The following is a 13,088-nucleotide window of genomic DNA, read 5'->3' as shown; positions in this document are numbered from 1 at the left end:
AGGTAAACCTATAGAGACAGAAGGTAGATTAGTAGTTGTCTAGGGTTAGAGGTTTGGATGAATAGGGAGTGACTGCTCATGGTGCAGCGTTTCTTTTTGGGGTGATAAACATGTTCTAAAATTGATTGTGGTGATGGTTTTATGACTCTAAATATACTAAAGAACCACTGAATTGTAAGTTTTTAATAGGCAAACTGTATGGTATGTGAATTATATCTCAAAAAAATATATTGCTGATTAAAGCTTTAACTTGAAAGCCTCAACAATTAAAAGATATTATTGGTCAATATTCAGTGTTGAATCTATGTCTTTCTTGTTTTAAATAATAATGTACATCAATATCAAAATAAAAAAAGAAGTAAAACACTTCTACCATAAAACCTTATAACTTTTGTTCCCCTGGAAATAGAACATTCTCCCTAAAACAGGTAAATCCACTGTTCAACCTTCATGCTTTCATACAGCTTTTCAGAAGTAGCAGACAACCTATGTAACACAGCAAGTCCTGTAACCAAAGTATAAACAAAAAGGTGGAAAGTACAGTAGATGGAACAAATTATCACTGCATAGTTTACTACTATATCTTTAATTAAAGGACCTTCCTATCAATCTGCAACTTACCTTCATCATGACACCTAGTGTGTATTTTTGATCTTCCCTCCTTGCCACAGCTTTTGCTTCTGTAGCTTCTTTTGCTCTTTCCTGTGCTTGTAGGATAGATTTCTCCCTTATTCTTTGCATCATCTCTTTGTCAACTAAAACATAAAGAACATCACTAAATTAGAATCATGATGAATTTGTTTTACTTAGGAGAATTTGTTTTTCCTACATATTGATCTGGATTAAGATGATTTTGGACCCAACTTCACATGGAGAAGTAAGAACATTTCTCAGTATTAAACTAGTCAAGAAGCTAATAAGAGTGACTGTAACAGTAATGAATTAACAAAGAATGGATGCCTTTGTGCACTGAGAAAGACAGACAGACAGAGAGAGAGAGGAAGGATACGAATGAGAAAGAAGAGGAGCAATGGAGAGAGGAAATAAGAGAGGGAATGAGGAAGCAGAGAGGGAAGGGAAAGAAGGGGGAGAGGGTCACAAGAGGGAGAGAAAGGGTGTGCAATGAGAGGGGTGGGGAGAGGCAAAGGGGGCTGGAGGGGAGGAAAGAGAACACACTGATACTCTTCTCTCTCCTATTAGCTTATAAACCTGATCACAATCAAGCATCACTATGAGGTCTCTTAGAAGAGTACATGGGTTGAGATCATCTGACATGATCAATCACCTTCAAAAATATAAATGGTGAGCTTTATGTATGAAGAGTACAGGGCAAGCTTTAGGAAAAATTATAAAGTCACATGACATGTTACATACAGAACTTTACCATTCAGTCATTTTTTATTCAGTGATTCAGTACTTTAGGAACTGCAGGCTGTGATCCATTATGGGGTAAATTATCTTAAGAGAATAAGGATTAAGAAAGGGATCTAGACTTTGAAAGAAAAAAACAGTAGGAGAGAGGAAACTTGGGAGAAAGTGAAGTAAGAAGAGACAAGGAGGGCAGGAGTGGAGGGATGACTGGTAAACCCTTATACTAACCCTTCATATTGTTTTAAAAATGTGAAAATAATACATAAAGAAAACTAGTTACAAAGTGTTATATTAAAATACTTACAAAATATTAAGTCTTATATTAAAACACAAAACATTAAATTTGTGATATACAAATATCTGCTTTTTTATTTATGCATTAAATAATATATAGCAAAATGTCTAATACATAATTTCAAAGTAGTGCATCTAAAAGACAAAGGTACCTGATATGAACATGTTGTGATTTTTATTGATACTACTTTTGATTGTTGTTTACAATCATAATTGAAGGGAATATTAAATTTCAGTTAAAAATTCGTAAAGAGTATGGAATTTTTACCCATCCAAGATCCTGGCTGGAAATTAGGACTGCAATGAGGTCTGAAGCCTCTCCTCAACCATCCACCTATTTTAGTAACAGGGTGGTAGAGAGCTGGACCAGGGGCAGAGATAATTTTTAAAAAATCATTTCCAAATTAAATGCTCCACATCTAAAAGAAATGAAAAATGGATCAAGAAGGAACTTCAGAAAAAACTGGAGCAGTATTTTGTGAATAATGAGGGAGGCAGGCTTGGAGTAGATATTGGAGTTTCATAATACTATATGTGGAAAAAAAGATTGTTAAAACAAGTCCACTGAATTGCATGTAAAAATGAGTTTGAAAAAAATAAAAAATAAAAATCAAGGTTAACAAATTAAAAAAAAAACTGAGTTTGACTTCTAAAAGAATCTCAAACTTGGTTTCTGAAGTAAAGTTAATGTTCATTACTTGTTATATAAGTTAGTTTTAAGACTGTTTTGATTCGTCTAATTGGCAATTATGGTCAAACCCAATCTGCTGCCTGACTGCTTACAGCACATAGGCTAAGAATAATTTTTAAAGTTTTAAATAGTTGAAAAAATCAAAATAATAGTAATGTTTAATGACATAAGTGGCTCAAACTGTAAAGAGTTTGCCTGTGATGCAGAAGATCTGGGCCGGGAAGTACCCATGGAGAAGTAAATGGCAACCCACTCCAATATTCTTGCCTGGGAAACCCCATGGACAGAGTAGCCAGACAGGCTACAGTCCATGGGGTAGCAAAGAGCTGGACAAGATTGAGTGACTAACACTTTCACTTTTTCACTTTTAAAAACTAGAATAAATTTCAGTGTCAATAAACATATATTGTCTATGGCTGCTTTTGCACGACAATGAGTAACTGTAACACAGACCACACAGCCCACAAAACCCAAAATATCATCTGGTCCTTTACAGAAAAAGTTTGCTAACACTTGGCTCAAATGGTCAAAATTTGGAATAGCTGACCATGTAACTATGAAAGAGAAGAATCAAGCAGCTGTGCAATGAAAATAGATATGTAAATCAGAGAGGACTGTTATGATTAGAAAACAAAATTCCCTTCCCATTCCTGCATAAGGAGCCAAACAGGCTTCCCTGTCTTTCACTATCTTCTGTAGTATATATCTTCAAAGATGTAGCCACTGTTGAGTGTGACCTTCGGCAATTACTCAACCTTTCTGCACGGCGGGGGTGGTGGAGTACCTAAGTGATAGACTATTACAAGGATTAACAGATGAACTAATGCCTAATACAAAATGAGTGCTCGTAAAGGCCACACCTGGAGGCCTTATCCTCTGAAGACAGAAGCTCACATCGTTAAAGAGCTATTATTAACAGACTCTAAATTTTTAGAAATTCGATACTCAGTGATTAGGTTATTAGGTTATTTAAGAGGAAGCTGAAGCACTAACTCATTTAAATCACACTCGTGCCTATTTTTTCCCCTAGAAGAGCAACATAATTATTTTAAAAGATAAATTTTTGAATGGTATAAAGTTTAAAAAGCACAACCGGCTTAACATCTTTTAGTAAAGAACTTACCACCTGACAGAGAAAGCGTCTCCCACATGGCTGCTTCTTTTTTGTGCAGGGTGAAAACAATAATGTTATTCCCAATCTTGGCTTTGCTGCTCTCATCGTCTATGGGAGCATAGAGAAACACCTCGAATAAAAATGGAGGGCTGTTCACCTATTCAGAGGGGGGAAACGGAAGTTAATCTGGCTACACAAAATGAAAGGCACACCCCTTAAGAAATAAATGATGGAGGCCAAAATCATTTTCTTAAATTCCTGCTATAAATTTATTCCCAGGTCACGATAAAAGTAGCAAGGCATATGAATGCCATGGATAAAATCATCCCTGACCCGATGACATCTATCTACAGACGATGTGTCACCTGTATGAGATTCGTAACTTATTTTGTTTGTTTTGCTTTATTTTTAATAGGACTAATATTTCAGGATGCTTCTCTGCAAGGACGCGCCTCTTGCGCGTCCACAGCCATGCCGTAGCAGACGCCTCAGACCACACCCCTAGGGCCGGCCGGCCCGACTTGCGCTCCTACCTTCAGATAATTTTCGGTGCAGAACACGTCCGCGTCTCGGACGCTGACGCCTCGGAGGGGCACAGAGATGAAGACCGCAGTGCTTGTCTGCTGCCAACTGTAATTGCTAAGCTGCAGCGGCATCCTGGGAGGCAGCCGGCGAGAGCGAGGAGGACTCACGCCCGCTCGGTTGCTAGGGAAGCCGGGGTTACCACACGCCAGCCCTTCCGGGTCAGGAGGGCCGGGGCACCCAGCGTTCCCAGCGTGCCCCGGGCGCGCCCCTGCGGCCGCCCGGCGGACTCCCCTCGCGACTGCCTGGGTCGGCTTGTGGGGGCGTTCCCGCTGTTTGGGGTCTTATCCCTTCGGGAATCTGTGAAGTAGCAGGCCCACTTCCGCTTAAGCAAGAAAGAAGCTTCACGCCTGAAAATGCAAAAAAGGGACATAGGAAAGTGTCACCCGTGAGAAGCAGGTGCGACGCCCACGCGCCGTGGCAGCCTGGCCTTTTGTTTGCTGTGACGGAAGCTGTAGAAGTTAGCACCATTTGGTGTTCTTGTTCGGGGAATTTCCTGCTCATATAGAAGTTCTCGCCTAGAAGCTTGCCTGTCCTGTTATAGTCGTTCAAATCCTGTTGGTAGGAAGCCACTCACAAGCGTGTAGATAGGGTTCGCTCCTCGGTTTGAGAACTTTTGACCGTATGACTCACCTGAAAAAGGCTTGGTAGTAACTCAACTGTAGGATAAGTTAAATTGACACAGATATGTTTTATAGTTGCTTAGGGAGACTTGTAACTTTCACGCTGAAAGGAAACTTGAAGACCATGTTAGTCTTCCCACATGCCGTATTTAAGGAATCTGAGATCCATATACCCAACCCTGTTGTCACTTGGATTAGTGTGGCTTCACTGTGATTAAGATCCTGATGCCGTAGCTCCCAGTGTTCTTTCCCTGGCGTGCATTGGAGACACCGGAATTTGATTTTTTCTTTTTTTTTTTTTAGTAACATGAAAGCTAAGCACGTACAAACTATTTGCCACCTAGGGATAGGGATTTTTAACATTTTATTTTGGAAATTATTAATACAAATTTAAAAGCTACTGAAAAAAATCCTTGAGGAAAGCTAAGGAACAGACTTGGGAGGGGAAAATATCATCTTTTACCCCCTTAACAGGCCACCCCTCAGTACAGTTCATCGTCTCAAGATACCTTAACTTTGAATACTGGGACCATGTTAGACTTCTTGTCTCTTGTCCTCTCAAGCAGAGAAACCTAAAAACCTATAGATTCTTTTCCGTGTTGCCTTTAGCATTTTTCCCTCTTGTGTTCAATGCCTACTTTCATCATTTTGTTTCAAACTCTCTTTTGTGTCTTCTAAAGACAGTTTATGTGTTCCAAATTTTTAAAGTATAGATTATGCCACTATAGAGAAACACAAGTGATATAATGTATTTATGGTAAATTAAAAGCATACTTTGAGCTCTTTGCCAGTTTCAGGGAAATTAACAATCACTTTGTGCCGCTGCTACTGCTGCTAAGTCACTTCAGTCGTGTCCGACTCTGTGCGACCCCATAGACGGCAGCCAATCCCTAGGATTCTCCAGGCAAGAACACTGGAATGGGTTGCCATTTCCTTCTCCAATGGTGAAAGTGAAAAATGAAAGTGAAGTCGCTCAGTCGTGTCCGACTCTTAGCGACCCCATGGACTGCAGCCTACCAGGCTCCTCCTTCCATGGTATTTTCCAGGCAGGAGTACTGGAGTGGGGTGCCATGGCCTTCTCCAAATCACTTTGTTAAGCACATACAAACTTGTGTGGTGAAATTGTTCTATCAGTCTTATGAAACTTTTTGCACTCTGATTGAATATTTTAAAAAACTTGATCAGTTTTACTACTGAATCATTACACGAGCTGATATCCATTTAAAACACCATTAATCTTTATACTTCAAGACTTAAGTACTTACCTAAAAAGTGTTTCACAAGAGTTGAAACTAATTCAATCTTAAAAGTGCTCCTTATCTGTGTTCCTTAACAGATTTAAAAAACAAACAAAAAGATCTTAATCTAACCCAAGTGTAGATGGAAACTTGATATGGCAAAAGTGTGCACATAAATGGGGAAAAGCAAGAAAGGAATGACTATTGAATACATTGGTGTTAGAAATTGTAACCATATGGGGAAAAAATGAGATTGGATTGCTACATGCATATGGTGTCACACACAAAAATGAATTTCCGATGAATTGAAGATAAATAAAAACTTGTATTTTTATATACACATACATGTGTGTATATATGATCTTGTCATACTTAAAGCACTTAAAGAAAAAAGATCAAAAACTTGAACTAAGATTAAGAACTTGTATTCACCAACAGACACAATAAAGAATGACAGGATATATATTTTTCAATATATATTGGACATCTGTAGTTGAATAACTTGTGTTTTATTCAGTCACTGAGCAAGGAAGGACACGTGCCACACTGAGTGTCTCAGAACTAGGGGGAAAGTCTAAGGGAGGGAGGCTTTCCTCCAGATTGGGTCCTTTCATAAAGAGAGGGTAACTATGATTGAATAAAGAAGTAACTGTCCATAGCAGCTTTCTAGCAAAAACCTGAAAGCATGCCAAATATCAGTAGGTATATTCATACAAAAGAATATCATACAACAATAAAAATTAATTATAACTTTATACTGGGTGGATGAGTGGGGGATTAAGAAGCAAAGACCCTTAAGGAATAATGCCAGTTTTATAAAACTTTAATGAAAAGCAAATCTGTTGGTTAAGGATTCCTGTATATGTGGTAAAACTATAAAGGAAAGCTAAGATGTCAGAAAGGGGAACAGTTAACTCCTAGGTGGAACTCTTGCAAGTGACACTCTTTGTGGTAGCCAAAAGACTGATTTCTGCATAGACACTGCATGAATTAAGACAAAGTTGCTCAAAGCGTGGTCCCCTGACAAAAATGTCAGCATCATCTGGGGACTTGCTAGAAATACAAATCCCCAGACCCCACTGAAGACCTGCTGAACCAGAAAATCTGGAACTGTGGCCCAGCAATCTGTGTTCTAACAGAACCCCCAGGTAATTCTGATACACACCAAAGACTGAACCACAAGGGTAAGAGATAGCTTTTAATAGGGGAAAAGAGAAACTCACAAAGCCAAGAAAATAAAACAACACAGGTTCCCCCATTCTCCCCTCATCCCAAGGAGAAGCATATAGGGCCTAAAGCAATATGCTCAATCTGCAACGTAGCTGTATGTTATAGGAGAGGAATTCCATCCCCTTGCTATCCTCCCTTCCATAAGAAAGGAGAACATACAAGTTTAAAGCTTAAATATATGTATTTTTATATACACATACATGCGCGCGTGTGTGTGTGATCTTGTCATCCTTAAGTTTTTCTGTAAGGTTTTATCTGTAAGAGCAAACATGAAGGGGAACCTTTTCAGGAGGGAAACTAGTGGGACCCAGGCAATTCGTGGTTTAGGTGCAAACTATAAGAATTATCTGAGAAAGCCAGCTACCCAGTATCTGGAGACCTTGATTCACACAGAAAGATTAAGTCGGAAAAAGAAAATTACCAGCACTGGCAAGCAGAGTTCAGGTGCAGCCCCTCCCACTGGAAGACAGGAGGCTATTGGCTGATTCCATAGAAAAATAGAGAGAACACCTCAAATTATTTTTGATTTTGTTCATTATAACAAAGTATGCCATCAGAGAGCATCAAAAAAATTGCCAAGTTTTTTTTCCCCCCTCTGTCTCTAGTTTTCGTGATGGATTTGCTTTATTCATCTTTTAATTCATAATATACATATACAAATCTCTATATTATTTTGTATGTAATAAATACTAGAAAAAGTAAAAATTTAAAAACAAGTTCTATAATAGAGGCATGTCCTTATTTTCACCTTACATATTGTCAGGCTTTTAGGGAATGAAAATGTACATTACAAAGCAAAAATTAAATCTGACTTATTATTCTTCACCTAAAATTAATTAACCATAATTTATTCTTTGATCGTCAAACTCAAATTTGGCCATAAGGAAAGGCTGATTTATTATTTTTCTTAACACCACCTCAGAACTTTAAAAAAAAAAACCTTTTGAAAGCCTTTATTCTTGCAACAAAATGATTTGGACCCACTTGGAATTTTTTCCTTTTTTATTCTAGGAAATAGAATCAGTCATTCTCCAAGAAACTTTAGTTCTTTTTAATGCAGTATAGCTTTTGTCAATATCTCAGCACTAAGTTTTAAATGCACTCATTATTTTACTATTTTAAATTTGGGCTTTAGGAAAAGATAATGTGATTTACAGCTAGACAAGAATATATAGGTAGAGCTCATGTAGAGAATGTGAAGTGTCCATTTATCCTTTTTATTTTTGGCCAAAATATCTTAGGTTGACATTTACAGAGTATACATCTTAATGATTTTTTCCTACTAGACTTGTTTTAGCATATTACTTTTTTTAAAGAATTTTAAGTGCTTCTAGTTCCTGATCTGGCATTATGGAGCTTTGAAGTCACCACTCCATCCCAGCAAGAAAAAGGCTGAACAAAATGAAAGATCAACAACTCTTTTTAGCTGCACAAGACAAGTGAGGTCAGAGGGCAAGCCACTGCCCGCCCCCAAATGGGAGAGATTGTATTTATAGTGAATCACAACCAATCAGCGCAGAAATGTCCATGGGATCTAGTGCCAAGGCAGGAAAACCTGAATGTAGTTAACAAATTGCTAGAGGCTCACTGTGGGCAGATCTGAGAGACAAAAGCTCTAGGGGGACTCAGCCCCCAACATTTTTGTGAGTTTTACTTTCTGAAAGTCCACCAGTTTCTCACAGTGAATATTTACACAAAAATATTCTCAAGCTCTCATCAGGGGGACAGTAAATGAATGCTTTTGAAATATGCCAGAGCATTTATTTGTTCTTAGCAAGACCTTACCTTGAAAGAAATTATTTAACCAGAGCCTAAATTGCTAGAGTTTTATCAGAGTTTGACTAGAAAAAAATTTATAGCATTAAATGCATATATCAGAGAAAGATCTAAAATCAATCAAATAAGTGTCTACCTTAGGCAGCTAGAAAAATAAAAGCAAAATAAATCCAAGTAAAAAGTATTTTAAAAGGAGAAATAATTTAAAATTAAAGCATAAATCAATGAAATTAAAACTAGGAAATCAACAGAGAAAATCAATGAAACAAATCTGGTTTTATGAAAATAAAATCAGCAAGCCTCTAGCCAGGCTACATAAGGGAAAAAAAGCAGGGGAGTAGGGGGGTGAAGAGGACACAAATAACTAATATGAGAAATGAAAGAGGGGATAGCACTGCAGATACCATGAATGTGAAAAGGATAATAAAGGAGTATGAACAACTCTGTGCCTACAAATTTGATAACCTCGATGAAATGGGCCAACTTCGTGAAGGACATGATCTGCCAAAACACACAAAAAGAAATAGACAACCTGAATAGGCCTATATCTGTTAAAGAAATTGAATCAATAATCAATAACTTCCCAAAAGAGAGAGCTCCAGACCCTGATGGGGGTCACTGGTGAATTCTACCAAACATTAAGGAAGAAACTATACCAATTATCTATAGTTTCCTTCAGAAGACAGAGGTAGAGGATATACTTCCTAACTCATCCTACAAAGCCAAGACATACCAGCACCTAGAAATCTCCAAGACAGGCCAACTTTGTGCCTAGTCTTGAAGTTGGGTAGTGTCAGTCCTCTAACTTTCTTCTTCTCCTTCAGTAATGTATTGACTATTCTGGGTATTTTGCCTCTCCATATAAACTGTAGAATCAATTTGTCAATATCTGCAAAATAACTTGCTAGAATTTTGATTGAGTTTGCATTAAATTGATAGATCACGTTTGAAGAACAATAATCAATGCAGTGTGGTATTGGTGAAAGGACAGGCAAATAGATCAGTGGAATAGAATAAAGAGCCTAGAAATACACCCACAGGAATATAGTCAACTGATTTTTGACAAAGGATCAAAGACAATATGATGGACAAAAAAGTTTTTTCAACAAATGGAACAACTGGACACCCACATGCAAAAAAGTAAATCTAGGCATAGTGGTTCTAACCTTCACAAAGTGTATTCAAAATAGATCACAGACATAAAATTAAAATGTAAACTTATAAAACTCCTAGAAGATAACACAAGAGAAAATCTAGATGACCTTGGATTTGGTGATAAATTTTAGGTACAACACCAAAGGCATGATTCATGAAAGAAAACTGGTAAGCTGGACTACATTAAAGTAAGTTTTTTTTCTGTTCTATGAATGACACTATTAAGAGAATGAAAAGACAAGACACAGAATGGGAGAAAATATTTGCAAAGGATACATATGATAAAGGACTGTTACCCAAAATACATAAGAATTCTTAAGAAAACAAACAACCTGATTAAAAGATGAACCAAACCTTAACAGACACCTCACCAAAGAAGATACACAGATGATAAATAAGAATATGAAAAGATGTTCCACATCATATGTCATAAGGGAAATGCAAATTAGAGCAATGACATACCACTACTAAACACGTATTATAATGGCCAAAATCCACAGCAGTGACATCAAATGCTGGCAAGGAAGTGGAACAGGAACTTTCATTCATTGCTGGTGGAAATGCAAAAAATTGAGTTTAGTGGTTTCTTACAAAATGAAATACTCTGTTGCTCTAGCACCTCACCTTGCCAGGCTCAGCATTCCCTTTTTTATTTCTTCTTAGCACTTATTCTCTAATTCACTTTTAGTTTACTTATTTTCTTTCTTTATAGAATAAAAATTTCATGAGTGTAGTGAGTTTTGTCTGTTTGATTTACAGCATGCACTGCCATGGTCTTGGCAGTTAAAACAGTGACTGACATAAATAACACTCATTATTAAATGTTGAATGAATGAATATCTACATATTGGATTTCATAATTTTTGTTTTTTATTCTTTATCTTTCAGGATCCTGAATTGTACTTCTCTTAAAGTCTTTTTCAGGCTGTGCTGTCATTTCCATCTTGAGTAGATCAAAATTTTAAAATATGTTTGTTGGCTATTTTTATCATTAGTTTTCTTCATGTTTTGAAATTTTGATTTACAATGGGTTTTTTTCTTTCCTTTTGTTTCTTTCTTCTAGGTTCTTCCTTTCCTTTCTGGCAGTTTTAAGTTGCCTCTAACCTGTGTCCTAGGAACTCCAATTCAGCCAAGTGTTAAGTCAATTTACTGTTTCAAATTCTTTGGTGATACTGTACACAAGTTACCTACTGAGAAAATTACAAAACTGTGCATTTGTGCCACATTAGGCCTATAAGCTAGAGTCCCAGGTACCAGCTGGAGCCAAATTTGCTTTTTAACCTTTTTCACGTGTGAGGCAGCAGCACCAGTAATCCCTGCTCCCACCAGGCTTAAAGTGGTTATTCCTGTTCTATTGACCACTGAAAAAAAAAAGAATCATTTTCACCAATTTCACCAAATTGAGACTCATCAATTTTATTCACCTTCTAAGTAAACTTTTATCTTTTAAAGATAAAGATTAGCCATTTAAATAAGTCTTTTAAATATTAAATCTTTTACATGTTTTAAATAGCCAATTTGTGGCCCTATTCCTCTCTAGTGTTTTGTTTTCTATTCCATTTCCTATTCTTATTATTTCCTTCCTCTACTTAGGATTTTTTATTCCTTTGGATTTTACTCCTTAGGATTATTTATCTAAAGCTGTACATTTCCCTTTAAGTACTGCATTACTGCACCTCAAGTTTGGAATGTCGCAGCACTTAGACCTCATTACCCTCCAGAGTAGAGTTTTTGACAGATTTTCTACCTTGGGCTCAGAGTCATGCAGGATGTTGCTTCAGCATAGTTTATGTTTTTTCCTTTATTTCTTGTCCTGGTGTATATATATATGTTTTGAACCCAATCTTTTTATATTTATCATTTTTGTATGTTTGAAACAAAGTGGTACCAATTTCATAATGTTATTTGATCAGAAGTTTCTGTACATCTTTTTCCTCCAACAGATAATTTTTTTTTCCCTTCCACACATTTAAATAAACCTTTGATACATTCAAATTTTACCTTGATGTAATTTTATCTTATTGTCACCTTTATTACCTCTAATACCAAGTTGCATCAACCAATACAGTCACATTTTATGCATGTTTGTTTTTCTCAAGGCACCTGATGATTGTTTCAAACAGACTTTGGGTGTGTTTTGTAAACCTAATTTTATCATTCAATCAAGTTTGTTCTTAATATTGTTCTTAGTATTAGCAATACTGTATCTCTACTTCAAGGATCACTATGCTGCTGAGATTGTAGAACTCCTCTCCAATTAATTTTCTATTAACAAAACTAGAGTCCTAATTTGTAACAATCAAAATAGAGATATGTTCACGTTTTCTTAAGGAAACTCAGGGCTCAGTGTTATGTACAAACTTCATAGGAAAAACAACAAAAATCTTGGTTTGCTCCTCAGTATAAAACTAAATTCCTAGTAAACTGGATCTATCGCGCTGCTTAACGCTTCCTGGCACATCTCCTACCCACAGCCAAGACTATCACACTTACTTGTCTTGATGAAAGTCAAGCATTTAAAAAACAGTTACTTTTCTCTTTAAAAACTAGCTTTATTTAAAAGAATCTAAAGCATAACACTAACAGGAAACAAATTTACAATACATATTGTTCAAGAAAGCCTGCCATACATAATTTCAACTAATAGTAGGTCTATATATTGGTAAATAACATTCTTTATACAATGCACAAATGACATTTAGCATGATCCCTGAAAAGAACTGCCAACAATAACATGGACTGTTTTGATAGAACCTCTACACATCTTACTACTTACCTATAGAATAAAAAACTAAAATGTGGAAGATAAGTTAAACTCCTCCAATTTTAAAATTCTAGCAGATGTTTAAGGAAAAAGAATAAGAAGGAGGAAATTATAAAAGTATCTTAAAAAGAAAAATGAAAACTGGCTTACCATTATTTACAGTAATTATTAAAAAGTATTCAGAATTGAGAATTATTTAGTTTAGTAGTTGGAAGCCAAACTGCCCATTATCTACTGCATTCAGTTACCA

At 36.5% G+C, this 13,088-nt stretch overlaps 1 protein-coding gene across 4 annotated transcripts in view; it reads right to left on the bottom strand.

Moving 5' to 3' along the window:
* The window catches only part of DNAAF4 (dynein axonemal assembly factor 4), an 83,536-nt gene extending 79,363 nt beyond the window's left edge, over positions 1–4,173 (bottom strand). For all 4 annotated transcript variants that reach the window (XR_010663904.1, XM_065940557.1, XM_065940556.1 and 1 more), the window contains exons 1-3: positions 4,004–4,173; positions 3,480–3,627; positions 622–755 (exon numbers count right to left, since the gene is read on the bottom strand). Coding sequence is in view for 3 of the 4 variants with exons in the window: in XM_065940557.1 (XP_065796629.1) it covers positions 622–755; positions 3,480–3,627; positions 4,004–4,126 (405 nt within the window). In the remaining variant the exon portion in view is untranslated. The remainder of the gene's footprint in view (positions 1–621; positions 756–3,479; positions 3,628–4,003) is intronic.
* Positions 4,174–13,088: the final 8,915 nt, after the last annotated feature.

Source organism: Muntiacus reevesi, chromosome 7 (genome assembly GCF_963930625.1).
Source record: "Muntiacus reevesi chromosome 7, mMunRee1.1, whole genome shotgun sequence".
Classification (NCBI taxonomy): Eukaryota; Metazoa; Chordata; class Mammalia; order Artiodactyla; family Cervidae; genus Muntiacus; species Muntiacus reevesi.
Note: the sequence above shows the minus strand (reverse complement) of the source record. Positions and strands in the feature narration are given on the sequence as shown.